This window comes from Saimiri boliviensis, chromosome 18, assembly GCF_048565385.1.
Source record: "Saimiri boliviensis isolate mSaiBol1 chromosome 18, mSaiBol1.pri, whole genome shotgun sequence".
NCBI lineage: Eukaryota > Metazoa > Chordata > Mammalia > Primates > Cebidae > Saimiri > Saimiri boliviensis.
In genome coordinates, this window is record NC_133466.1 from 3900819 (window position 1) to 3928619 (window position 27801).

Consider the following 27801-nt stretch of genomic DNA (forward strand, 5'->3'; position numbering starts at 1 on the left):
AGGATTGTTTTGATGCAAGCCATTGGTCCAAAGCCACTCCCCATTTTGTTATGTGGGCGAAGGACTGGGCACCGGCGGGCTTGGATACTTTCAGTCTTAATTAGGTCATGCTCGTGTGAGCCAGGAAAGGGCTGAGTTTGTGGGAAGCTACTAATACTGTGGCCAGCTATCCCTTCCCTGGTGCCATCTATATTTCTGGGACTCAGGTATTATGTGAGTATCTTATGTTTTTGGTAGGTGTACCCCACGTGCAGGTAAGTTCGTTTATGTGGGACAGGTGAAAACAATTGCAAAAAAGCGACGGAAAAGGCTTTGAGAGTCATTTATCTTCCGAAGAATAACGATACGGTCAGTGACTTCTAAATGGTGAAAGGGAATCTCTCTAAAGGTATGCTACGCAATCAGTTTGAAGACTGGTTGGACAAACAACGGGAAAGTCATTGTCTTAGCGGAATTAAGTTCATACTTTCTTCTCTGACTCTAGAAGCTTTTCTGTTATCTGCCGTGGCTCAGACAAAATATATTCTTAACAGATGAGTGTTTCTGATTAATCCATACTGAATGCGCTTTGTGTGGACTGTCGAATTTCAAAGATTTACCGTGTGACCAAGATGCACCTGATGCTACAACTATAAATAGGTGAATAAATGTTTTCTGTTCTTCCTCCGCTAAGGAGGTGGAGGTGGAGGTGGAGCCGGATGTCAGAAGTCCTGAAATAGTCACCATGGGGGAAAACGATCCGCCTGCCGCTGAAGCCCCGTTCTCATTCCGATCGCTTTTTGGCCTTGATGATTTGAAAATAAGTCCTGTTGCGCCAGGTAGGTAGAGTCAGGTGGGGACCCTGTGATTTCTGCCCATACCCCCATGTAGATGACCAGTGCAGCTGAGTGTCCCTGTGGGAGAAATGTCTCCACAGCTGTTCTGACACCCACAGGCTGGACACCTGCACTTCCCTAGACCTGCGGAATCTCGGGGAGCAGGGGCACTGGAGAGGGCATTGTTCAGCTAAGCCGCTTGCTCACTCCCTAGAGACAGGTGTTTTCTTCTCTTGTTGGAGATTTTCAGAGATTGGGCTTCCACAATTGCCCTGTCAATCCTGAAGGAGGTCAGATGCTGATCAGGAAATCTCTGAGCCCCCCAGGATGTCCTGAGAAGCAGTGACCACTCGTCCTTCCAAAAACTTAGGGTACACTGGATGTCACCAAAGATATGAGAGGCCTAGATTAAAATCCAGAAGCAGATGACAGAGTGGCTCCTAGCAGAGGAGGAAAAATGTTGTTTCGTAAATGAGTCACAGATGCTTGGCAAAACAATGGACTCTCTAGCAACCTATACAGCTAGGATCTTTTTGACGGGAGACGGTCAGGATGGGTCAGAGGGACCTGTGGGCTTGCTGGTTGTGGAAGCTGAGGCTTGAATGCAAGCAGAATCCTGACCTGCTGGTGCTGGGGAGGAACCACAGACGCTCTGCCTGAGGTTTCAGAAAGCGGGAGTGGGGGCCACCCTACTGATTCCTTTTAAACCACCTGGACAATTGGCTTGGAGGAGGTTTGGAAAGGATGAGAGGTGGGAGAAGAGGTTTCAAGTAACGGAAAAGACACACTATTTAAGAATATGGCTCAAAATTAGCGTAAGTGTCAATGAAAGAAAAAAGTCTTGTAATCACCGACCCCCCCCAAAACTCCCCTGGTTTTTACGTCCACATTCAGTCCCTTCCTGCTTTTGCCTGTTAGTGTGGTTTCATGCACGGTGCAGATATAGGCAGGTGTTTTTTCTATAAAAGGTTTTTATAAATCTTATGGAATCGCAATATTCCATCAAGTAGATATGCAATTTACATAGCCATTTGGTCATCATTTGACCTGTAGTTGTTCCTAATATAATTTAAATAATATGAATATTGAGAGCACTATAATATTCCTTTCTCTTATTTTTCGATGATTTTGCTGTGACTAATTCTTAGTAATGGGAAGGAACAAAAACTTTTCCTTGTAAATAGACCAACGTATTGTTCATTAGAACGATTCAGAAAATACAGTTCAGCAAAAAGATTTTAAAAAATCACCCACAATGGCACCATTACTCAGAGATAATCCTGTTAGCAATTCATGATTAGATTTCTTGCCTTCTATCTGTAGATCTGTATTTCCTCTTGGAAGTAACATGTACTATTTATAATATTTTGAAGCTTTTAAAAAAATTAACAATATCATCTTTATCTTTCTATGGCATTAAATAATTAAATATTTTCTAGATATTGACAAACTATGGCTGATGGGTGAAATCTGGCCCACCCCCTGCTTTTATAAATAAAGTTTTATTGTAACACAGACACACTCATTTGTTCACATACTGTGGCTGCTTTCATGTCATAACAGCAGAGTGGGGTTGTTGGGACAGATGGCGTGGCCCATAAAGTTTAAAGTACCGTGTTTACTATCTGGTCCTTTACAGAAAAAGCTCTCCAACTCCTTTTCTACGTCATCTTGTCCTCCTATAGGTATTCTAGTATATGTGTACATCATTTCTGATTTCACCCGTTCTGTTTTGTGGGTCATTTGGTCTGTTTCCTGTGCATCAATATTACAAGTGCCATGCTTCTAAGTGTCCTTGGGGGTCGATATTTGTGTATATCTATGGTGACATTTTAGGATAAATTCCTAGCAGTGGAACTGCTAGGTCAAAACTTTCATCTGTTTTTGAGCTTTCTGGTTTCTAAGTTTACATAGTTGGGAAGTTTACATAATTTCTACCCCTATGGACTGTAGGTGGGGGTCCATTTCCTTTCACTTCAGATGAATCATTGTGAAGTTGGTATGTAGATATGTCTAATTTACATTATTTTCATTCCTCAAGAAGTCAAAGCTTTTTTTTTTTCCTTTGAGACGGAGTCTCGCTATGTTGCAGGGCTGGAGTGCAGTGGCACAATCTCGGCTCACTGCAACCTTTGCCTCCCGGGTTTAAGTGATTCTCCTGCCTCGGCCTCCCAAGTAGGTGGGACTGCAGGCTCCCATCACCACGGCTGGCTAATTTTGGTATTTGTAGTAGAGATGGGGTTTCACCATATTGTCCAGCCTGGTCTTGAACTCCTGACCTCAAGTGGTCCACCTGCCTTGGCTTCCCAAAGTACCTGGGATTACAGGCATGTACCACTACACCCAGCTAATTTTTATAATTTAAGTAGAGATGGAGTTTCACCATGTTGGCCAGGCTGGTCAAGAAGTCTAAAGCTTTTCCACACTTGTGTGCCATTTGCATTCCTTCTTTGGAGAAATGCTGTACATTTCACTGTGTATTCCAGGTATGCCCTCAAGGACCATGCACAGAGGAGGGGTGCGGCCCCTGCAGTGCCCGAAGGGCAGCCTGGCAGAGGAGCAGGGCAAACGGAAAGGATACAAAATTTCTATTACATGTTAATCTTTGATTTTACAATTTGGGGTTATTTTCTAAATCTAACTTAGATACAGAGCAGATGGAACGCAAAGAGGTCATTCCTGGGGTTCCTGCAGATTTCTAAGTGTAAGATGGAGGGTGGGCATCCTCATATGAAGAATTGTTACTTTGCTGGGGATCGAGGTGTGAGGGTGGAGAGAGAATCCGTTCTGCCAACTCAAGACCACAGACAGGCTGTCCTGAAAGCACGTGGTCTCAGATCCTGAGTTAAAGCAACTTCATCGTCATGATGTCATTCATTCACTCACCTAGCACATTTTTAAAAATGAATTTTTATTGGAACACAGCCATGTTCATTCACTTAGGTATTATCTGTGTGTGTGTGTGTGTGTGTGTGTGTGTGTGTGTGTGTGTGATTTTATTGTTTTTGAGACCAAGTCTCATTCTGTCGCCCAGGCTGGAGTGTGGTGGCATGATCTCTGCTCACTGCAACCTCTACTTCCCAGGTTCAAGCGATTCTCCTGCCTCAGCCTCCTGAGTAGGTGGGACTACAGGGGTGTGCCACCACACCTAGCTAAGTTTGTATTTTCAGTAGACATGTGGTTTCTCTATGTTGGTCAGGCTGGTCTTGAACTCTGGACCTCAGGTGATCTGCCCGCCTCTGCCTCCCAAAGTGATGGGATCACTGGCATGAGCCACCGTGCCCGGCCTGTCATCTAGCACATTTTCATCAAGGACTACTCTGTTGCCCCTGCTGTTCTAGGCATGGAGAATGCAGCCTCAACAAACTGCTGAGCTTGTCCAGGCCTAACACACAGAGCTTGCCCATCTCTCGTCCTCCCTCCCTCTGAGTTCCTCTCAGCCTCTGGGTCTGTGGTGTGTACCTCCTGTGGCCCTTCTCTTCCTCCACCTCTCACACTCACCCTCTCCTCTGCACACTGTCTTCTCCTTGCATTCCTGTCTTTTCACCATTTTTATCTTCAAATTCTCGTTTCTTAGGCAGCCTCTGCTGATATTGATCATTTCATAATCACACCCCTTATTGCCAGAGGGTGAGGTTGTGAGTCTCGATGGACAGGCAGGGGAAGGTCTTCTCAGCTGTTCCATGAGAGAGCTCTTGGCTCAACATGTCCAAGACTAGGAGAAGAGGGGCGGGTGCGAGTCTCGTCCTGAGCAACTGTGCGACTCTGGGCGGGCTTCCCTCCCCTTTCTGGATTCCAACCTTCCAAATTTTTAAAAGAGGTGACTTGGGCATAGATGTGTTTTCAGGATTGATAAAGTAATTTTTGTGAAATGGCCTGCCTCTCCCCTGGAGGAAAGAGTGCTGGTGGGTATTCTCTTGCTACCCAGGGAGACATACTTCCAGGCAGGCATCTGGACACGGCTTACACATTGTTCCCACCAGATGGGCCTGGTTCTCAGGGCAAGAACTGTGAAGGGCCTGAGATTTCACCCAACCTGCAAGCTAAAATTTAGCTTGCCACAGTTTCATGGTTGCTTCAGAAGACTCAACACTCACTGGGTCAGAGACAAGGGGCTCTATTCCTTACAGTGCAGCGAGAGGCACAAGCGTCCTGTTTGTGCTAGCTGATGCCTTTGCGTTCTCAGTCCCACAGAGGCATGTGGAGCAGCCTACGTGTACACTGCACGTGCAGGCAGCTTGCATCGCTGCACATCTTGGAGTTAAGGAAACCCTGATCTTTATAATGGGCTGCAAGCAGGCCTGTGCAAATTTTGCTCTGGAGGAAGACATTATATTTGTGAAACTGGACAGTTAACAAACCTGCCACTTGCTCTGCAGGGAGATGCTATTTCTGTATTTCAAGGATGTTTGCTTTACACACATTCTTGAAGAGATGATCTGGAACGAAAGCTGTCAGTGTCTCTGTGCACAGCAAGTGTGGAGAGGGGATATCAACATCCTGTCCTTGGCTGCACATGATGGCTTGCAACTGGAATCCCAGTACTTTGGAAGGCTGAGTGGAAAGAATCGCTTGAGCCCGGGAGTTTGACATCAGCCTGGGCAACGTAGTGGGACCCCCATCGCTCTAAGAAAAAATTTAAACAAACAAACCAAAATTAACATCATGTCCTTGCATCCCCTCTGACAGATCCCAGCACTACCTCTGGTCGGCAAGTCCCCCGTGCCAGTTTCATACCCTCCTCTGAAGGGGAACTGCCCCTGTGTATTAGTGTCCTAGGGCTGCTGAAACAAAAACCCCTAAACTGGGTGACTTAAAGCAACAGGAATTTATTGTCTCAGTTCTGGAGGTCAGAAGTCCAAATTGCAAGGTGTCATCGAGGCCAGGCTCCCTCTTAAACCCACAGGACACCCTGCTTGCCTCTTCGTAGCTCCTGGTGGTTTCCCAATAATCTTTTGCGTTTCTTGGTGTGTAGACGCATTGCTCCCATCTCTGCCTTCATCTTCGTGAGGCTGACTTCTGCCTGTGTCTCCTCCCATCCTCTTCCCTCCACGCGTGTTTGTCCCTGTGTCCTGATTTCCCCTTTTTGTTTTTTTGGAGATGGAGTTTTGCTCTGTCACCCAGGCTAGAGTGCAGTGGTGCTATCGCAGCTCACTGCAACCTTCGCTTCCTGAGTTCAAGTGATTATCTTGCCTCAGCCTCCCAAGTATAGCTGGGATGACAGGTGCCCGCCACCACACCCAGCTAATTTTTGTATTTTTAGTAGAGACGGGGTTTCACCATGTTGGCCAGGCTGGTCTTGAACTCCTGACCTCAGGTGATCCACCTGCCTCGGCCTCCCAAAGTGCTGGGATTACAGGTGTGAGCCACTGTGCCCGGCCGATTTCCCGTTTTTTTAAGGAGAAGTCATGTTGGATTAGGGCCCACCCTAATGACTTCATTTCAACTAGATGACTCTGTAGACACTCTCCAGTTAATCTCCAAATAAGATGCCATTCTGAGGTACTAAAAGTCTTTCTGGGGGATCCTATTCAACCCATAGCACCATCCGCTCAGCCCCCATGGAAGGACAGGGTCAAAGGTGGAGCAGGTATGACTGAACTTCTAGGTATTGTGTCCCTTGGCGGGTGGCCTTTTCTCTAATGAAGGCATTCATTAGAGAAACTTTCGATGGACTGAGGCTTCTCTGCAAAGAGGGGCAGGAGAATGGGTACCTAGATTTGTGAGTTTCTCGCCACTCCAAGTGGAGCTCTGTGGCCTTCTGCCCTTCCTCTTCTTTCTGGTTTTCAGATGCAGATGCGGTTGCTGCACAGATCCTGTCACTGCTGCCACTGAAGTTTTTTCCAATCATCGTCATTGGGATCATCGCACTGATATTAGCGCTGGCCATTGGTCTGGGCAGTGAGTACAATCCATTATTTAGTAGGTTCTCAAATACCTGGCCAAGTAGTTAAACTTTCATGAGCTCCCCCACTCATTCCGGCATTTTGCTGCTGCCCAGCCTTAATTACTGGAGGCAAACATCCTTTTCGTTTGCTGACTTGAAGTTTTATTTGCCTGCTTGGATGTAAAGCCAGTCTGGGGCACAGCACGGGCTGCTGGCCGTGCTCATGACTTTGTCGCCAAGGAACCTGCCCGGTTAGGAGCGGCCAAAGGCAGCTGATGAAATAGAATCCCGAAGGTGGGAAGGAGGTGCTGACCGGAGCAGCGGGAACAAGACAAAGGGGCCCATTCACGCAAGGCAGGCGCACCAGCTGTTTTTATAACAAGGTGCATGTGGCTTTTGAGAAAGTGGGTCATTTGGATGGAAGGTCTCTAAAAGGGAACAATTTTTGTTTCAAGTAGCTGAATCACAGGTCAGTTGAATTCGCCACCTGCCCCACTGTGTGGTCTGCAGCTCATTCGCTTTCCCCCCAGGGTAAGAGAACCCAGGGAGTTGGAGTTCTCAGTCGGGACTCCTCGCTCGGCCGGCTCAGCAGGTCGGCCCAGCCACGCAGTTTCTCTCTTGACCTTGAGCCCTCCAGAGTCTAAATTCACCTTGCACTGTGGTTTCCGGGCCAGGCCACTTAGTGAGACAAAGTGGGGCGCAGCAGCCCCACCCCTTGGAATTCCAAACAGAAACTGGGCTGGGGGAAACAGGGAGGTGATTTCAATCCAGGTTTCATTATTCGCCGGCCGGCTCCGCGCTGCGTGGCAGGTGGACGGTTGTTAGTGCCGCGCACTGGAGGAGCTGTTGGTCATGTCCTGCCTTCCTCCCTTTTCCCAGTCCACTTCGACTGCTCAGGGAAGTACAGGTGCCGCTCATCCTTTAAGTGCATCGAGCTGACAGCTCGATGTGACGGAGTCTCAGACTGCAAAGGCGGGGAGGATGAGTACCGCTGTGGTAAGGTCACGGCTCTTCCCAGGGAAGCAGACGGAAGCAGCAGAGGCCAACCCTGACCCTTCCCATCTGGGAAATGGGTCCAAGTCACTGCCATTTTTAGGTCATTGAACCGGCATTTGCCCAAAGACATGTTGGACGGGGGGTCAGGGAGGGCCTTCCATGGACCACATGAGCAATGAGACCACCGAGAAGTCTCAGGGGGTCCAGAGTCACTGCTCTGTAACGGGGAGTCTTCTTACGCTTAATGTGCTCCCTCTATGAGAAAGTCCAGGGACAAGGAGTGGGTCAGATTCAGCAGAGAAGGGGTTGGAGCTGGCTGTGGAGAAGCCCCTGCCTGTGGTTCAGGGTTCCACTGGCCCCTGATGAGCCTTTCTCCCTGCGCATCGGCCAGTCCGGGTGAGCGGCCGGAATGCTGTGCTCCAGGTGTTCACAGCAGCCTCGTGGAAGACCATGTGCTCCGATGACTGGAAGGGTCACTATGCAAATGTTGCCTGTGCCCAGCTGGGTTTCCCAAGGTAAGTGAAAGAGCATTTCCAAACCCTGGGCAAACACAGAGAGGATGACAGTGAAGAAAGACAGTGACCGTTCCGTTGGGCGCCGTCGGCGCTTTAATGCTCTCACATTCCGTCCTCACAGCCGCCTGGGGCTGCCCAATACCATCCTCGCTTTACAGGCAAGCCAAGGCCAGACGGGCTAAGTGACCTGCTTGAGGCGCCTGGGAAATGGCGTGTTTGGGGTTCTCGGAGCCAGGCCGGGACCGGAGACGCACACGTGGTAAACGAGCGCTCCAGCTCCTCGGCCTGCAGCTTCTGGAGGAGCTTCCCGGACACTTTCCCGCTTGGTCCTGGTGGTCACCACAGAACCGACTGTTCAAAGTCAGAAATGTAGTGAAGACACAGTCATTCAAAACGGTTGTTTGGCAACACGTAGAGCAAAGGACCATAGCAGCTGACTGTGCACGTTTTAGTGTCTGGTGTTGCCTACGTGACTTTTTGCATTGGGGTGACACTGTTTGGGCCTCTCCCCGGCCCCTTCCTTCTGACTTCCTGCAGCCGCTGTACCTCCGCAGCCTCCCCAGCATCTTCCTTCCTCTCCTTTGCTCTGAATCCTCAGTGTTCAGAGCAGGCAGGCTGCATTCTGCTTCGCACTCAGGACGATGGGGTATTAAAGCCACGCTGCCTGAGTCCTCCACAGAGACTCCACTTTCAAATTCTGTGCTTTATATTCTCGGCTCTCTTTCTCCAAAGCTGGTGAAGCCAAATTACCCTCCAGTCTCTAGCCCTGAGGTCTGCCTCCTTCTCCCTCCACACCAGCTGAGATTCAGAAATGAGCTGCCATTCAAGTTCAATGAGAACAGCAAAAATCATCCACGCTAACGCCTTAAGGAATTAAGTATTGCTCCCCAGAGGAAGAGGTACACACACACACACACACACACACACACACTGCACACAGCTGAGAAGAGGTACACACACACACACTGCACACACACGCTGCACACAGCTGAGAAGAGGTACACACACAGACACTGCACACACACACTGCACACAGCTGAGAAGTGGTACACACTGCACACACACTGCACACACACACTGCACACACACACTGCACACAGCTGAGAAGGGGTACACACACACACACTGCACACACACACTGCACACAGCTGAGAAGTGGTACACACTGCACACACACTGCACACACACACTGCACACACACACTGCACACAGCTGAGAAGAGGTACACACACACACTGTACACACACACTGCACATATCTTAGAGCTTTCCCACTGGGCATTTCTCTTCCCTGCTGAGCCTCTTCCTCTGACTCACTGGGTGTGGGGTGTGGGGGGCCTCCTTTTCTCTTCTCTCTGCATTCCTTCTCTGTCCTGGAGGACCACCCCTCTCTCTGAGTGAACCCCAAGGCCTCTCTGCTCTGTCATGCAGAAAAACTCAGCTCAATCCCTCTCCTTTCCCAACCAGCGACCCAAGCAGGGGCCCCAGCTGTCCGAGGGACCAGTTAGAGGCCACCTCACGGTGGCACAGCCTTCCCGTCTGTCTTCCACTCTGGTCTGTTTGGTGCAATATTCTTTCTTACACTCAACATGCTCCGTCTGCGAGGAAGTCCAGGGAGTGCCAGCCCCCCTGTCTCTCACAGCATTGCCTGCTTTCTTCTCTACAGGCTGTGCTTTCGTTCCCTAGCTGTTGCTTCAGTGTCTAAGATTTCTTTCTGCATTTTGTTCTGTTTATGTTTTTAAATTCTCTTTGAAAATCCTTCTTTAATATTCTCTGCTCTACTAATCCTATGTCAGATATCTGTGATTCAGAAAGAAAGAAGGAAAGAAAGAAAAGGAAGGAAGGAGGGAAGGAGGGAGGAAGGGAGGGAGGGAAGGAAGGAAGGAAGGAAGGACAGACTGTCAAGCCAGATTGCTTGGGTTCATATCCCAGTGTAGACTCAGGCAAGTTGCACACACAGCTCCTGCCTCAGTTTCCTTCCTTAGAAAGCAGGGATGGTAATAGCACCTGCCTTGAGGGGTGTGGTAAGTTCCGATGACCCCGTGAGGGTGGGAGCACTTGGTGCGCGACAGCACGCTGGGGGAGCGTGGGGCTGCGGCTGCCATTGTTAGCATTTGAGACTCGAACAGTTTATGAGGCTCCAATTGCAGCTCTGGGGTCTTCTTGCCTGGCACAAGCCCTGCCACTGGCACTGGGACCAGGCCATCCCAGCCACAATCCACCCTTTCACGCCAGTGCCCGCGGTATCAGTGCATTCAGCAGTCCTTGGAAGGGCTGCCCGCTGCCATGATTACATTTTCCTTAAAACTCCAAGTCGACTGAACTTTCTGTTTCACATACACGTCTCCGTAGCATTTACAGTAAGCTGATGAATCCTGTGGGTGAGCTGGCGTGCTCACCATGAAAGCAAGCCTTCTGCACTGCGTTTTCACAAAGAAAGGGTAACATGACTGTTTATTCACCATTTTCCATCTCGTGACTCTAAACATTTGATTAAAAAAAAAAAAGTTGCAAAGCCACTTTCACCACTGTTCTCCAGAAGCCCCGCATCCTGGTACTTTAAACGTGAGCTGGGCCCTGATGTTCATGGAATCACTTTCTTGTACGTGTTCCTCTGTTTTCAGTGGGGACCCACGCTGGTCCTGGGCAGATGAGGGGCGTCTCTCCTCATTGTTCTAGGGGACTTGGTGTCCCTGCTTTGGTGCCCCCGGACAATACTGGGCTTAGTTCTGTGCTCAGCTCCACTCAGGACTTGCTTCAAGCCAAGCAAAGGGCATTTCAGCTAAGTGTGTAAAGGGTGTGGCCCATTCAAGTACATCAGGAGGTGGTCATTCATCCGTGCGGCTGCAACCCAGGGTGGGTGGATGCGGCCGCTGGGTGCAGGCCAGAAGCAGGGGTCATCCCAGAACACAGCAGGCCTGGAACAAATGCCTTGCCAGGGTGAGTGAGCTTCATTCTCTTGGAAAAAGGAAGCCTTTGATGGGTTTGGGGGGGGACAAATGACATCCCCCATGTACAATCCCTATAATATTGTGACTCGCACACAGGTTGGATGCTTCAAAGGGTAAATTTAACACGTCGGGTCTGTGTTTCTGATGTGCTTGCAGCTATGTAAGTTCAGATAACCTCAGAGTGAGCTCGCTGGAGGAGCAGTTCCGAGGGGAGTTTGTGTCCATCAATCACCTCTTGCCAGATGACAAGGTGACGGCGTTACAGCACTCGGTGTATGTGAGGTAGGTGGTCAGGCGATGCTGTTGTCTGCAAGGGCATCGAGCCACCTGCTGGATTTGTGGCGCTGTGCTCGGCTCCACAAGGACTTCAGAGGCACGAGCGTGTTATCTCAGATGGCTGGTGGGAGTGACCCACCTTGGTTAGACCGGTGGATCCACCGGGCCGGAGGTGTGAGAACCCGGTCCCAACTGGGCAAATACGGCCCAACAAAGAAAGGGAAGGAAATAGAGCAGAAGGGTAGCAGCGCGGTGTGTGTGACCAGGTAGGGTTAGTTTGTCACGTAACAGGCACTCTGGGCGGGTCTGGGGAATGAAAGCAGGCAAGCAAGAAGGGGAGGGTGGGAGGAAAAGAGGAAGGAAGGAAGAGAGGGAGGGAGGGTGGGAGGAAAAGAGGAAGGAAGGAAGGAGGGAGGGAGGGGGAGGAAAAGAGGAAGGGCAAAGGAAAAACCAGAAATTAAGATAGAAATGTATCCTTCTTTGTTTACGAAGTACTTCAGCATTCATTATTTATTTTACATGTTTTCCCCAACAACTCATGGGGAAGGTAAAACCAGGTGTCCTTAAAAAACAGTCAGGTACCTGAGATTGACAGGGACCACCTGCCTTGCCCCGGGTTCGATGGTACGTAGCAGATACAGCCAAGTGTTCTGAATCCAATTCCATAGTCTCTTCCTGAGATCTTGGCCCAAACATCCAAGATGTGCTTTCTGCTCCGGGAAAAAGCTTGTCGGTCTGTCCGTCGGGGATGAATAAGCAGGCAGGACCCACATGCGGTGGGAGGGACAGCTCATGTCTTGGGTGCTGAATCCTCAGTCTGGTGACACTAGCTTTCTCTTGCATGATGAGCTGGGGCTCAAAAGATAGAACATCACAGAGGTTTGGGGATCGCCTTCCCTTCACTATGAGCAAAGCACACACCCTGTTCTCCACCTGTGTGTGGGGGTGGGGGTAGGAGCGTCAGTTCTGGGCAGTCACACGGTAGCTCTGGGGAAGGAGCCCTCTGCCAGGTGTGTGAACCCAGGCTGCAAGGAGTCCTGGAGGGCTCGCCACACTATCCTTTGGGAACTCTTGTGTCCCCAGGGGCCAGGAGGTGGAGAACACTGGGCTGAATCGCCCTGCAGTGACAGCGTGATAGAACAGATCCCCTTACACATCCTTTATCATTAACTATCTAAAGCTTAGAAATACAGAGCAGCCCATTGCATACACAATACTTCACTGTTAGTCGAGTGTTTTAGAATGAATCATGTGACCTCGTCCTCATTTTTTTTTAACATAGACTAAAATTGTCATCTATATTCAAGAGAGGGGGAAACAGAATTTATTTTTCTGTTACCCTAAGATTACGTTTTTGAGAGTGTTCCTTTCACAGACCTGGGCATTGTTCACGGAGCCTACTTTTTCTCCACTTTAGGGAGGGCTGCGCCTCTGGCCATGTGGTTACCTTGCAGTGCACAGGTAAGAGTTCTAGAAAGACAGGCCTCCAGGGGAAGCAAGCACACGCCGAGTCCCATCTCCCCGCCCTCAGAGTCCTCTCTCCCCGTGCTGCTCTGTGTCCCTTCCTCCCCGGTGCCAGGCGGGAACCCTGTGTACCCCTACCTGCCGGAGGAGGAGAGCAGTTCCTCACCTGCCAGCCTCACCTGTTAGGTGGGAGAGGCAGCCAGAGGGACTCATTAGCTGCAGACAGGACCAAGGTCCATGATGTCCCATCGTTCTGTAGAGCCTTGAGTCCCTGACTCAGTACTGCTTCCTCCTTACACCTGCATGGTGCCCACTCCAGGCCCGGGGCAGTGCCCCTCGTTCCTGGCAGAGGGGAGTGTTCACACAGCAGGGGTGGGGTCTGGAGCAGTCAGGGAGGTGCGTGCACTGGTGGCAGTGAGAGGGGGCTGCTCCTGATATCCCAGGGTATTGTCATCACCGAGGGGACAGGAGGGGGTGGGGCTGCCAACGCCGGGCACTGACCAAGCAAGGCAGGTGCTTCTCCCACCGCACCCCCCACAGCACCCACCATCCTCAGGTCTCCCCAGAAGCCTGACCACCTCCCCCACTGAGCCCCTCTTACAGCACTTGTCGTGGAACTGCTGTGAGCTTTGGGAGCGGGGCAGTGAGGGTGGGGAGACAGGAGCAGGTGCATGGTAGTACACCATGTCCCCTAGAGAGGTCTGCAGGGTGGACCCACAAGCCCTGTTCCCCTCCTAGCCTGCGGTCGTAGAAGGGGCTACAGCGCACGCATCGTGGGTGGAAACGTGTCCTCGCTCTCACAGTGGCCCTGGCAGGCCAGCCTTCAGTTCCAGGGCTACCACCTGTGCGGGGGCTCTGTCATCACGCCCCTGTGGATCGTCACCGCTGCACACTGTGTTTACGAGTGAGTGCTGCTGACCGTCTTCCCAGACCCCTGTTCATGCCTGGGTCATGTCGGGTGAGGCGAGCTGCTTTGGGCAGAGGGCAGGGGCTCCAGAGGGAAGGCGGAGAGTCCAACCCCCAAGTAACGTCCAGCTGGAGAGATGCCTCCAGCCTCACGGTGGCCCCATCTCTATCGGCGACTGGTGCCCTGAGCTTGTTTTAAGGATTGCAGCTCCTACAGAAAGGGCAGACAGAGGAGGGAGGAAGCTCGTGTGATGGAGGAAAACTACAAAAATCAAAGGCCCTAGACCTTCCCGTAGCTAATTCCGGAGGACCACGTTATGGCAGAGATAGGGTGAGATGCTGGCGAGGTAGGCTAGAGGGTACATGTTGGGGGCCAGGCTCTGGAACTCTTTTTTTCTTAAAATCTCAGGAGCTTAGAGTGCAAGAAAGCTACAGAAAAGCCTTCCAAACACAATGGTTCTCACGTAATTTTTACCCCCTATTTTGTTGCTGTTTGATGAAGAATGGGCCCGATAGACTGCTTGCAGTCAGCCAAGTTGAGCTCAGCCCTCATATGCCAAGAAGGCTTCAGAGGTGCTGAGAGTGGGGCCTGTCTGGGAGGCACAGGGGGTGTGGGTCTGTGTTTCTGCAGGGCATGGCAGTGCGGTTGCATGTGCAGCACAAACAAGAGCCTGTGCTTGTTACACTGTCAACATAGGACGGGGCCACCACCGCCTGCTAACCTCTGTCACCGTCTTCCTAGGTTTTCAGGACACCTGAGGTCGACGAGTTCAGTGGTTGGGTTTTTCCTGCGCTTCACCTCGTGCTCTTCTCATTTCAGCCTGTACCTCCCCAAGTCGTGGACCATCCAGGTGGGTCTAGTTGTCCTGCTGGACAGTCCTGCCCCATCCCACTTGGTGGAGAAGATTGTCTACCACAGCAAGTACAAGCCAAAGAGGCTGGGCCATGACATCGCCCTCATGAAGCTGGCCGGGCCGCTCACGTTCAACGGTACGTCTGGGTTTCCACGTGGGGCTGTTGCTCTTCATTTTTTCAGGAGGATTTGCAATTGCTCATTTAAGGATTCTTAGGATGGCTGCTTTACGATCCTTGTCAGATATTAATTAATTATTCCAACTCCTGATTCATGCTGGTGTTGGCATCAGTTGATTATCTTTTCTCATTAAAGTCGTAATGTTCCTAGTTCTTGGCACGACGAGTAATTTTCAGTTGTATCCTGGCTCTCCTGTTTGCAGACTTGTTGACTCTACCATTTTCAACGTTACCCCATTTCAGTGTGGTTTGTAGATAGATCCTGGAACATAGAACGATAGATGGGTGGGCAGTAGTTCCAATGATGACTCAATTTTAGCGCCTTCGTGTGCTGCGTGGTTTGTCTGGTGACACCTTCTCCCTGTTGGAGCCATCTGGAGGCTGGAAGAGCTTCTCAAGGCCAGACCACCTGGGGCCTCTAGGTGGTGGAAGAGAGTCACCCAGCTGTGGTGACAAAGAGCACTTCCCTGTCCAGGCACCCATTGTGGAGGGGCCACCTCAGCCAGTGCCACCCACCTGCCTGGTTTCTCCAGGTACAAGGGCCCTCTTAGCTGAGGGACAGAACCTCCCAGGCTGGCCAGCTGGTGTGGCAGTGTCCTCTCATCTCTCTACAGGCTGAAAGATGCTGGGCACCCTCAGCTCCCCGGAAGTACAGGAAAGTTCTCTCCCAACCAGCAGCTCCTAAAGACCCTGTTTCTTGCAAAAGTCAGGCCCTGCCCTCTGGACATTACAAAAATGCCAGAAGAGCCACACCTGATAAAACTTTCAAACATCGGTAGACGCAAACCAAGAACTAGGAGCCTATTCCCAAATAAATCGAAGCCCTTTTCCTTCCCAAGAAAGCAGGGGGAGCATACTAAACAGGTGAATTCCCTCTCACTGAGAGCAGCTGCAGGCTCTACCTGGCAGAGTCAATACTGCATCCATCACATGGACACGTCATTCCTGGAAATGGACATTTCCAGAGTAGGAGAAGGGCTGTGGCGGGGCCGGTTTGCCGACCATGATTAATGTATTTGGTTACAGAAAACGAGGTGGCGGTACTTGTACTTTGGCAGAAATTAAAGTGAGCTCTGGTGTTCCTTCTCTACCTCTTCATTACTGTTCTGCACAGAAAAGCTGAGGGCACTTCGGGGTGTTTGCACGAAAGCCTGGGATCCCCGCAGGGCACTCTGGCTTTGGGGGAGGCCCGCAGGACCCAGCCCTACACACAGGCAAACCTGCCACCTCCAGACGTCTCAGGGACCATAGGAATATTCGTGGAGCCATGTTTCATAAGCAGTGCGCACACTGTGATCTAGACCAGGAGTGGGCCCGCGTGGCCTGAGGGTCAGGTTTTGGCAAATAGACATTTCACTGGATGCAGCCACACCTATGTGGGTACCTGGGGATGTGTTCATGCTCCAGTGGCCGCTGTAGAGACTGCACGGCTCCCGAAGCCTAAAGCGTTGAGTATTCAGCCCTTCCCAGAAGAAATGTGCTGACCCTGATCTAGACCCCTGCCTGCTGCCACGGGGAGGGCTGGTTCACAGTTTTAAGTGCTCTGGGTGTGGTGGATGGGGCTCCTGCTGTGAGCTGATTGCTTTCTAGTAACCAAGGGCTTGACCTTCCCTTGGGAGATAGTCTGTGCTCCACAGAGGCATAAGCACTGATGAGATGAATTGCTTTCTCCTCCCTCAATGGCATTAAGAACTCTTGTTTCCTTTTAAACAGAGATGATTCAGCCTGTGTGCCTGCCCAACTCTGAAGAGAACTTCCCCGATGGAAAAGTGTGCTGGACCTCAGGATGGGGGGCCACAGAGGATGGAGGTCAGTGGGCTGGAGCCAAGATTCTGAGCCCGGGAGCCCAGGACCCTGTGGGCTGTGGAGGGGGCTCCTCCAACATCCCAGTGTGATGTTCCCATGAGCTTCCCAGATACCCTAGCCAGGGAGTGTGTCAGCTGCTCAGGACACACAGTCAGCCGAGGAGCTGTGGGTCGGGAGGCACAGTTCCATTGTTATGGGGACAATGTGACACCACAGACCTTCTCAGGGGAGAGCTAGACCTTAAACATAGCAGGTGTTTCTCCTCCCCTGCCCGGACCCCCGGCCTTCACTGGGAACATACAGAGCCCACCTAGGCAACCCTCCCAGGCTTCATTCAGAACTCAAAGATTCGTGTTTGTGAAGACCCGTTGCCTTTTGGGACTTTGGAAGATGTCTTCTTTCATCCTACAAGGAGCAAGTGGAAGAAGCAGCAGATGGGATTGTTGTAACACGAGGGCGGCGGGGGTGGCAGTAGTCACAGACCATTCGGAGGAAGCCTGGGTTGCCCTTTCCTAAGTGTGGGCACAGAGCTGGTCACGAGCCTAAGGTTTTCCATTGATCGCTTTCTTGTTAGTAGGAAGAGGATTCATTTCCTGTGGCTGCTGTAACAAATTATCACAGTCTGGGTGGCTTAAAATTATGGAAATTGGCTAGCTGTGTGGCTCACACCTGTCATCCCAGCACTTTGGGAGGCCGAGTCCATGGGATCTCTTGAGGCCATTAGTTTGAGACCAGCCTGGGCAACATAGACACTGTCTCCACAAAAAAATGCAAAAACTAGCCAGGCATGGTGGCATGCACCTGTAATCCCAGCACTTTGGGAGGCCAAGGCAGGAGGATTGCTTGAGCCCAGGAGTTCGAGACCAGCCTGGCCAATATGGAGAAACCCTGTCTCCACTAAAAATACAAAATTTAATCAGGCATGGTGGCACATACCTGTAATCCTAGCTCAGGATACTGAGGCTGGAGAATCACTTGAACCCAGGAGGCAGAGGTTGCAGTGAGCCAAGATTGTGGCACTCCACTCCAGCCTTGGTGATGGAGTGAGACTCCATCTCAAAACAAACAACAAACAGCCTGGCATGTGGTCCCAGCTACTCAGGAGGCTGGGGTGGGAGGATTGCTTGAGCCCAGGAATTCTAAGCTGCAGTGAGCCGTGATCATGCCACCATACTCCTACCTGGTGACAGAGTGAGACTTTGCCTTTACAAAACAAAATCCATGGAGATTTATTGCCACACCCAATTGAGGTGTCTGCAGGGTGGCTTTCCTGGAGGTTCCGACGCCTTTCCTTTGGGTTCTGGTGGCTGAAGCCGCCCTGGTGTTCTGGGGCTTGTAGCTGGATCTCCAGCCCGTTTCCATTCTCCGTGGCTTTGCCCTGTGTCTCTGTATCTCAAATTTCCCTCTCCCGTGTCTTATAAGGACATCAGTCGTTGGATTTAGGGTCTGCCCTAAACTCAGAGAGATCTCATCTTGAGATCCTTACCTCAATTACATCTGCAAAGACCATATTCCAAATAAGTTTGGGCTCCATGGTGGCAGGAAGGCATATTTTGGAGGGGCCCACAGTTCAGCCCGACGGCAAGTTCAGGATTTTCCTCTCTACTCCAATTACTTGAGCCGACCCACTGCTGAAGGCACCAGGGGCTGACCCGGATGCTTCGGGTCTGTGCGGCCTGTGTACCCCCTGCCCGCTGGCAGTGCTGCCTACCTGGCTGAGGGCACTCACAGCTCTCTAGTTTCCAACCCACCCACGCGTCCCAGCTCTGTCCCAGCGTGGCTGGCAGGGCCCTTCCGGCTTCAGCAGGACCAGTACCCCTCCTGTGCGGTGGGAGCTGGGAGACCAGGCTATGCTCCCCTTCCCTCCTTACCCAGGACCTCTCATTCAGGACCACCCAGCCCGTCACACTGGGCTCTGAAGAGGGGGCTGAGCGACAGCTGCATCCTCCCAGGAGATCCTCCATCCCTCTGCATCCTGCTTCTCGCTGTCAGTCTGCTCTGTCCAACACAAAAGGTCCAACCAGCCCCGCTCCTGACACTACAGCCCAGCCTGTGCTGGAACCTTCTCCCACAACGCGTTGAGCTGTTTCGCTGCATTCTGGGCACAAAGCTGAGTGTCTTGTGATACCGTGCGCTCCTCGAGTGGCCCCTCAGGCCCCGCCGTTGTGACGTTTTGTTGCCTGTGGGGCGAGCAGGAATGAACAGGTCTCCCCGCAGCCGTGCGGGCAGACCCCGCTGCGAGGACACAGGTGGAGAGGCGGGGCCCCTGCGGACTCACTCACAGCACACGTGAGGTCCCAGTGCTCAGGAGAGCAGGCCCTCTCGCCACCTGCTGAGACCTCTGCGAGGAACTGAGGTCTGCCGTATTGAGTCTAGAAAACGACAAGGTGGCTGGGTCACAAAGCGGCTAAGCTGGAGGGTCCCTCCCTTTGGTGTCAGGTGCCCTTTGGTGTTGTGGTGCCCTTCAGTGTTGGGGGTGCACCTGGCCCACTGGAGGTGTATTAAGTCTCCTGTGGCTGTTGCAACAAATGACCCCAAATTTGTGGCTTGAAATGACACAAAGGTATCATCGCATAGTTAGGAAGGTCACAGGTGCAAACTCAGTCTCAGGGCGCTGGCGTCAAGTGTGGGCCAGGCTGGCTCCTCCTGGATGCCTTGGGGAGCCCGTCCCCTGCCTTGGGGAGCCCTCCTCCCTTGGGGAGCCCGTCCCCTGCCTTTCCCGGCCTCTGCGCTCCGCCCCACGGCTTGGCTTGTGCTGTCCTTGGTCTTCCAGGTCAGCAGCGCCACATCTTCGAATCTCTGTCTGACTCTGGTCCCTGCTCTGTGGTCACAGCTCCTCCTCCGGCTCCTCCGAGGATCCCTGTGACTTCCTCGGGTCCACTCCCTTACTCAAGATCCTCTCCCCGCTCAAGGCCTGTCCCTCACCGCACTTGCAACGTCCCATTTGCCCTGTAAGGTGACACAGTCACAGGTTCTGGGGATTGGGGTGAGGATATCTTTGGGGGTCATTTGTCTGCTGAGTACCCCGGAGTTCACAGAGACGCTGAGTGTGCGACCTCCATGAGCCTCAGTTTCCTTCCCATAACCTGGGGTGGAGAGGCAGGGCCCCTGCGGACTCACTCATCTGATGGCTGATGGGGCTGGTGCCCTGGGCAGGTGCCTTGGCCACTGTCGCCCCCCTCCTCCTCCACTGTGGACACCTGAGAAGAGTCAGTGGCTCTGCCTTGAAGCAGAGTGGCCCTTGCAGTTGTGCATAGGTGGCAAGCTCTGGGCTTGGCGTGCTTAGAGACAGCGGGGGTCTGCCCGGCCCACCTGCAGGGCCCTGTTGCATCTCGTGAGGCAGCGCCCCCCTTGTCCTCATTCCCTCATCCCCCGGTCCCAGCACACACGAGCCAGGCTTCCTTCTCACACACATTCCCTCCCTTGCTTTGAAGCAGGCGACGCCTCCCCTGTCCTGAACCACGCGGCCGTCCCTTTGATTTCCAACAAGATCTGCAACCACAGGGACGTGTATGGCGGCATCATCTCCCCCTCCATGCTCTGTGCGGGCTACCTGAAGGGCGGTGTGGACAGCTGCCAGGTACAGGGCCATGGCGGTGGGCGAGGCCGTGGCAGGGTGACCCAGCCCTTGGGACAGGCCGTTGCTAGCGTTTCCCTGTGACCGAGCAAAAAGTAAATTTACAGGGTGTGGAGAAGAAATTTGCTCAAGATATCACTCCTTTTCCTGGCCACCAGGCATGTGTTTACCCAGTGATCCGGCTCTGCGTGGGTGCTGGCTGGTGGGAGGGGTCTCCAATTCTGACTTTGTGGGGGACCGCCGAGGAGGAAGGCGGCAGGGAACCGGTGAATCTGGCCCTCCGAAAGCCACACTTCACTTCTACCAGGTGGATCACAGGTCACCTGAAGGCCCCGGCCAGGTGGACCCTCCCTCTCCAGCTGCCCTTGGGCTTCCCAGGGTCAGGGTCTGCATTCTGGAAGGAACACACAGCTGGAGGCAGCACCCCGAAGGGGCTGAGGGACCCCTCTCTGGGGGATGCCATGTCTGGAAGGGCCGGTGTGTTGCCTTCTGTAACCTGGGTCATCCATTGTCACATCATGAGGGTCCCACCACCACAGCAAGCAGCCTGCAGGGCAGTGCCTGTCCCCTGACTTTTGCTTCTTTTCTTTCACCCAGGGGGACAGTGGGGGACCCCTGGTGTGTCAAGAGAGGAGGCTGTGGAAGTTGGTGGGAGCAACCAGCTTTGGCATTGGCTGCGCCGAGGTGAACAAGCCTGGGGTCTACACCCGCATCACCTCCTTCCTGGACTGGATCCACGAGCAGATGGAGGTGGGTGCAGCACCCTCCCCAGCTCACCTCGTTCCTGGCATTTGACCTCTAGGGTCTGTTAAATGCAGCCTGGTCTTGCTATAAAGAACCAGGGAGTGTCCAAGTGGTTGTCAATTCTGAAGCAGTGATTTGGTGGCTCCAGGGTGTCAAACTCTTGGGCTGAAAACAGAGATCACAGCTAGTCCCGGGCAGCTCTGGCAGGTGCAGCCTGGCACACAGAGGCGCTGGGGCCGGGAGGAAGGAGCCTTACCACACGGAAAGGAGGAGGTGGCAAGGAGGAGCCCCTGCTGGGATGGGGATGGGTTGGGTGTGTCCCTGTGTGCCAGGAGCAGGGAGAGAGTGGGAGGGGGCGGGGGGTGGGGGCTGAGTCAGTGCCGGAGAGGACCCCGCCTGTCCCCTGAGGAGCTGGAACCTCACTGGGAGCCAGGGATGAGAGGCAGCGTCCCCTGCCAGGAGGGGCCTGGGGAGCTCTGCATTGGTGGTGGTGTGGGGGTTGTGGGGTCTTGAGGGGGAGGGATGGAAGGAAGTAGGAGTGGCCTCCAGGGGGGTGCCCGGCAGCAAGCCTGGCTTGGCAGGACCCTGGCAGGGAGGGGACCCCTGAGACGGTGGAAGAGGAAGAAGGAGCCTCAGGGCCTCGCTGGGACCCCAGGGGCTGCCCGCTGGTGGGTGTGCACTGTGCCTTCCTCATGCGGCTGCCAGGCAAACCTTTGCTAGCTTCATCTCTGATGAAGTCTCACCCAGTCCTTGGACAGTTTGAAACACAGGAGGCCCTCACGGAATGCGGCCGATGGGATCCTGGGAACTGCGGCTTTGGGAGAAGCATGCACACAGGCCCTCCAGCAGCGTCCTTGCTGGCAACGCAATTTTGTTATAAAGTCGATGGGGAAAAAAATTGGTTTCATTATATGTCATTTTGCTTAAAGCTGTAGTTTCCAAGAACTATCAATGATGTCAAAGTGAGTATGGTTTTTTTTCCCTAACTGAGGTGAAATTTATATAACCTACAATTCACCGTTTTGAAGTGAGCATGGCATTCAGCGCATTCCCAGGCCTGTGTGGCCGCCGCCTCACCGGTTCCCAGCATTCTCATCTCCCCAGACACGTGGGCCCCTCGAAGCAGGTGGTCGCTCCCCACTCTTCTCCCCAGCCTCCGGCACCCACCCGTCGGCTTTCTGTCTCTAAGGCTCAAAGACCTTTGAAAAAAGCGCCTTTAATTGGAAACAGTTGACCCACAGAGGACATCAAATGCTGAATGTGCCTCAGCCACGGATTCCCACTCTGCTGTCATTGATTTTGTGCTTTAAATGAGAAACTACAAACTGGTGCCCACAGCACACAGGGAGGCCCGGGACTGAGATGTGGCCTAGTTTCACCTCCAGCGCTGCTGCCTTCAGCCCTGAGCTGACCCCCCGCCCTTGAGATATGGTACTCCGCTGGGTGGAAAGTGCCTGATCTGCTGCCCTTGCTGGGAGAGGCAGCGTGGCCCCATGCTGGGCACTGAGTGGCCTGCAATGCCCTTCAGGAGAAAGCTCAGCCCAGCCTGCCCGCATTTAGACAGGACCGGGATGGACAGCTGAATGGAGACCTCCTCACTGTTCAGGGTGCTGTGGGAGCCTGCGGTGCCCATGGGCCATGTGGGCACAGAGCGCAGAGGGCAGGAAAGGAGAAGCCAGTCCTCTGCGCTGGGTCTGCAGTGCATGGAGGTGCTCATGGAACTGAGCACCGAGCTGGTGACCCTAAAAGTCCCCCTTAAGACATGGAAGGCGCAAGGCAGCAGAGCCCACTCCCACGTCTTCAGCTGTCCTGGGTGAGCTGGAGACAAAGGTTCAGAATCAGCCTGGGGAGCCGGCTCACAACGGTGCCGAGGCAGGGTTGCCTCAGCTCTCCCCTGTCAGTCCCGCCCTGGGCGGCAGAGCCCAGGACCCTCCCTGCACTACAGAGGAGGCCCCCCACTAACAAGGGCAGAGCTAGAGTCACATCAGACCCCCACGTGGCCCCAGCGTGACTGCACTGCAGAATCAACAGATCTCAAACTTAGGGGTGCACGGGCCCTTTGTTAGCTGTGAAGACCGAAGGATGTTTCTCGGGAGTCTGATTGGGAGGTCTGGGGTGAAGACCCTGGTGATTTTGTCGCACGGGGGCTTCAGGGCACTCTAAGAAACCCTGGGAGGGGGTTGGAGGTAGATTCCCCTGTCGCGGCGAAGCTGGGGTGCAGGAGTTTGACTGTGATGCTGGCTGGATCCCGCCGCGCCTGCAACCCCCGCTCCCTGCAGAACCCCTTAGTCATCCGCTGCCTCCACACGCCAGTGCCTGGGTGAGATGCCACGGCCTCAGACATGCCCTTTCCCAAGTCTCTCTTCAGACTTCCTAGGGCAGACCCAGAAGACGCTTCCTTGCTCGGGAGGGTTTCCAGCAGGCCCGCTGTGCATTTGAGTTGTTCCATTGTGAGGAATGTCAATGCGAGGACCTTCCAAGGGCTCAGTGTCTTGTGGGGAACTGTCCCGACTGCTGGTTGGTAGCATGCCCACGGCCTCATCTTCACGTCTTCATGTTCTGTTCTGTTCCTTGCTCTTCCTTCCTTCCCTCCCTCCCTCCCTCCCTCTCTCCCTCCCTCCTTCCTTCTTTTTGAGACAGAGTCTTGCTCTGTTGCCAGGCTGGAGTGCAATGGCACCATCTCAGCTAACTGCAACCTCCACCTCCCGGGTTCAGGCGATCCTCCTGCCTCAGTCTCCTGAGTAGCTGGAGCTACAGGTGCATACCACCACACTTAGCTGTTGTATTTTTAGTAGAGACAGAGTTTCACCATGTTGGCCAGAATGGTCTTAATCTCTTGACCTCGTGATCCACCTGCCTCAGCCTCCCAAAGTGCTGGGATTGCAGGCGTGAGCCACCGCGCCCAGCCTCATTTTCATTTTTATCCAGCACTTTCCTCTATCTAGTTGGGGCTTAAAACGAAATTGTTCTGACTCAAATCAGAACTTAGGAACACAACGCCAAGGTTTGGAAGGTTCCTGTGGAAGTGATGGGCTGTCGCAGGCAGAGATGTATTGCTGGTGTATTGCTGGTCAGACCTTTTCATCCCTGCCTGGGATCTGCTCAGAATGGCAGCCCCAGGAGGAGGCCAACCTTGTCTTCACCATGGAGAACAGCCCCACCATCCCTGTAGGGCAAAACGCAGGTGCCTGCTCCATCACAATGTTGGACAGATGGCTGGAAGTGCTAAAAACAATAACACCTTTGTTTTCATTTTTAGAGGGACCTAAAAACCTGAAGAGGGACCCAAGTAGCCACCTGAGTTCCTGTGGTGATGAAGACAGCCTGGTCCTCCCCTGGACTCCCGTGTGGAACCTTGCACATGAGCAAATGCCTTCGGAGCTCTGCATTCCAGCACCGGCAGCCAACCCGAAACAGGCACCCTTTGTCTGATTCCAGCACAACCTTCCAGCTCCTTCCTTCTTGTTTTTCTGAGATGGAGCCTCAATCTGTCACCCAGGCTGGAGCGCAGTGGTGCAATCTCTGCTCACTGCTGCCTCCGCCTCCGGGTTCAAGTGATTCTCCTGCCTCAGCTTCCCAAGTAGATGCAGCCACAGGCGTGGGCCAACCTGCCCAGCTAGTTTTTGTATTTTTAGTAGAGACAGGGTTTCACCATGTTGGCCAGGCTGATCTCGAACTCCTGACCTCAAATGATCTACCTGCCTCGTCTCCCACAGCGCTGGGATTACAGGTGTGAGCCACGGCACCTAGCCTCACGCTCCTTTCTGATCTTCACTAAGAACAAAAGCAAAACAGCTCGCACGTGTGGCCTTTCCCACCATCCATGTGGTTTTCTCTCTAGGGCTTTTGCAGAATTCCTGACGAGATAAGCAGTTAGGTGACTTCACGTGCAAAGCCTCCAACAGCCACTCAGTAAAGACACACCAGCCAGAACCACGGTAGCACGGTCCCTGTAGATGGAGCCGCCTGCATGTTTTTATCCCTAGGACCAGAACCAAACCCACCCTTTCTACTTCCAAGACTCATTTTCACGCACGGGGAACTTAATCTAGGAATGACTCATTTAAGGCATATTTTCATGATTTTTTTGTAGCATTTGGTGCTTGATGTGTTATTGTCCCTTGATTCCAAAGAACGTCTGTTTTCTTCCCTCACTGTCTGGCCTGTCTGAGTGGATGCTGACTGGTCGTGTGGATGGAAATCATACATTGAATTCCAGGGGCTCCATTCCTGCCATCTGTCCTGTGTGCATTGTGGACGTGGCATTCTCCTGCGGGAATGGGTGCTCAGCAGGTTAGCATCGGCTCATGTCATACACAAAACTCAAAAGCAGAGCAAGACCAGGCATAGCAGTGGGAGTGAGCGGTGGCCGGAGGGAGTGAGGCCCGAACAGAGGGTGTGAGTGGTGGCCATAGTATGTGAGTGGTGGCCATAGTCTGTGAGCAGTGGTTGGTTGGAGTGAGCCCTGGCTGGAGGGTGTGATTGGTAGCTCGAGGGAGTGTACAGTGACTAGAGAGTGTGAGCAGTGGCTAGATGGTATGAGAGGTGGCTGGACAGTGTGAGCCATAGCCAGAGGTATTGAGCAGTGGCCAGAGGGAGTGAGTGGTGGCTGAAGGGGTGTGGGCTGTGGCCAGAGGGAGTGAGTGGTGGCTGAAGGGGTGTGGGCTGTGGCCAGAGGGAGTGAGCGGTGGCCAGGGGAATGAGCGGTGATCAGAGGATATGGGACCTGGACAGAGGGTTTGAGCAGTGGCCAGAGGGTGTGGCCGGTGGTCAGAGTGAGTGGGTGCTTGCCAGAGGGTGTGGCCAGTTGCCAGAAGGAGTTGGTGGTGGCTAGAGGGTGTGAGCAGTGTCCGGAGGGAGTGAACGATGTCTGGAGGGGGTGTGTGGTCTGAGGGAGTCAGCATTGGCCACAGGAAGTGAGCCATGGCTGAAGGGTGTGAGCAGTGGCCAGAGGGTCACAGGAGTTGCTGAGATCTGCGGTTCCCATCACATGTGCTGTGGCCACTTGCCAATCACTCTCTTCACCAGGAGCCTGGGATATGTGTGTTCTATCCTTGTGGATTTACATGGATGCTTAGAAAAATGTGTATTCTGTTACTGTTGGGTGGAGCGTCCTATAAATATCGATGAAATGCTATTGGTTAATCAGTTCAGATCGTCTAGATCCTTGCTGATTTTGTCGAGTAGTTCTGTCCGTGTCTGTTGCTGTGAAGGAGTCTTGAAGTCTCTCACTCTAACTGTGGACATATCTCTTTTCCCTTTCTGCTCTATCCATTTTCTTCTGTGTAATTTGGAGCTTTGCTGTTTGGTGAGCACTAATTCTTCTGAAAATTTTAAACGGAAAATAGTTTCGAGCCAGGTAATCGTCATCACGCATTTGAGAATACATACACCCCGTGTTTTCTCCTCTAGCCACGTTCAGCTTCTTCATCGCGCCATCCCCCGTGCAGGCTGAGGCAGGAAAGATCAGGCCCACGGAGGTTTGGGCCTCACAAGCGAACTTGCTGCTTTCATTGGTCTTGGGAAATGTTTCTGCACAGTCTCCTGATGTGGCGAACTGACAAAAGACAAAGGGTAGACTTGCAAAGGGGCTTTCTAAACATTCCATGCCCTTAATAAAGCCAAAATTTAAAAATAGAACGTAAAAGACAGATGAGTGGACTTCAAACATTCTCTGCCGCATGCGTTAAAGATGAGTGTCTCACGGGGAGCCTGGCTGTGTTCAGCTCTCAGCTTGAGAGAACACAGCCACCCCTTCCTCTCCCGCCGAGGAAAGCATGTAAGGATACAAACGAGGGAGAGCAGTCAGACAGAGAGCTTCTTGGATCTCCTCCAACATGCTTAAAAATGAAGTCATACATCTAACATGCCAGGCGACACCCTGGAGGACAGCTGAGCAGCACTGACCGCAGCCACGCTTTCCAAGGACAGCCGCCTGTGTGCCTTTGGGAGATGCCTCAGTGGTCCTCAAGTGGTGAGGAGGGCCCAAGAGGGAGGCAGTGCCACCCGAGAGCATGGGGAGTGAACCCGGGGTGGAACAGGAAGTCTGGGGGTCCAGGCCTTGCACCCAGAGTGATCACGCAAATCAGGCATTCTCCTTAAGCCCTCCTTTTCCAGACTCCTCCTTCGTAACCCGTCTTAGCTAAATCTTACGATTGGTAGGAGGATGAAGCAGGATTGTTGCCGGGATGGACCATGTTGGCTGCTTGCTTTTGCACAGACTTCCAGCAGCAAGCGCAATGACTGAAGCGGGAGCCGGGCGCGGTGGCTCACGCCTGTCATCCCAGCACTTTGCGAGGCCGAGGCAGGCAGATCACGAGGTCAAGAGATCGAGACCATTCTGGCCAACGTGATGAAACCCCTTCTCTACTAAAAAATACAAAAATTAGCCGAGCGTGGGGGTGCGAACCTGTTGTCTCAGCTACTTGGGAGGCTGAAGCCGGAGCATCGCCTGAACCTGGGAGGCAGAGGTTACAGTGAGCCGAGGAATTGCCATTGCACTCCAGCCTGGTGGCAGAGAGAGACTCCATCTCAAAAAAAAAAAAGTGGTATAAACGTCTTCAGTGTCTTCTGCAGGTGTGAAGTGTGCGCAGAGGTGGAAGGCTGACGGCCCCCTCAGACAGGCAGCCGAGGTCAGGCCTGTTGTCAGGGCTCTGTCCTCCAAACACACAGCACAGCAGATGTGGGGGCAAAACCCCTCAAGTGCCGTGGTAAGGGCCTGAAGCCTCAGCCTGTTCCCGTATAGATATTGAGTTAGAAAAGAATTAGAAATGTAGGCACAGCTATTCCTTTATATAATCATATATAATCTCAAGGTTACTCACTTATAATCA

The 27801-nt window shown here is 52.8% G+C and overlaps 1 protein-coding gene across 2 annotated transcripts; it reads left to right on the plus strand.

Moving 5' to 3' along the window:
• The first annotated feature begins 709 nt into the window (after positions 1-709).
• TMPRSS3 (transmembrane serine protease 3) lies at positions 710-24331 on the plus strand. 2 transcript variants are annotated; one of them, XM_010338248.3, is made up of 12 exons: positions 710-818; positions 6606-6716; positions 7582-7698; positions 8090-8213; positions 11320-11445; positions 12857-12900; positions 13642-13807; positions 14630-14799; positions 16555-16650; positions 20082-20227; positions 20822-20974; positions 24228-24331. In XM_010338248.3, the coding sequence occupies exons 1-12, from the start codon at positions 725-727 to the stop codon at positions 24243-24245; spliced, it is 1365 nt and encodes a 454-aa protein (XP_010336550.1). In that variant the 5' UTR covers positions 710-724; the 3' UTR covers positions 24246-24331. The 2 variants fall into 2 exon arrangements, with proteins under 2 accessions (XP_010336550.1, XP_003927630.1); XM_003927581.4 differs by having other exon boundaries at positions 725-818; positions 20085-20227.
• The last annotated feature ends 3470 nt before the right edge of the window (positions 24332-27801 follow it).

Bases quoted from the DNA above. Each gene is read 5' to 3' on its own strand.
- TMPRSS3 (XM_010338248.3), top strand. From the start codon at position 725: ATGGGGGAAAACGATCCGCCTGCCGCTGAAGCCCCGTTCTCATTCCGA. The intron at 13,808-14,629 runs GTGAGTGCTGCT...TTCTCATTTCAG, and splicing joins GCTGCACACTGTGTTTACGA to CCTGTACCTCCCCAAGTCGT. The intron at 16,651-20,081 runs GTCAGTGGGCTG...CTTGCTTTGAAG, and splicing joins GGGGGCCACAGAGGATGGAG to CAGGCGACGCCTCCCCTGTC.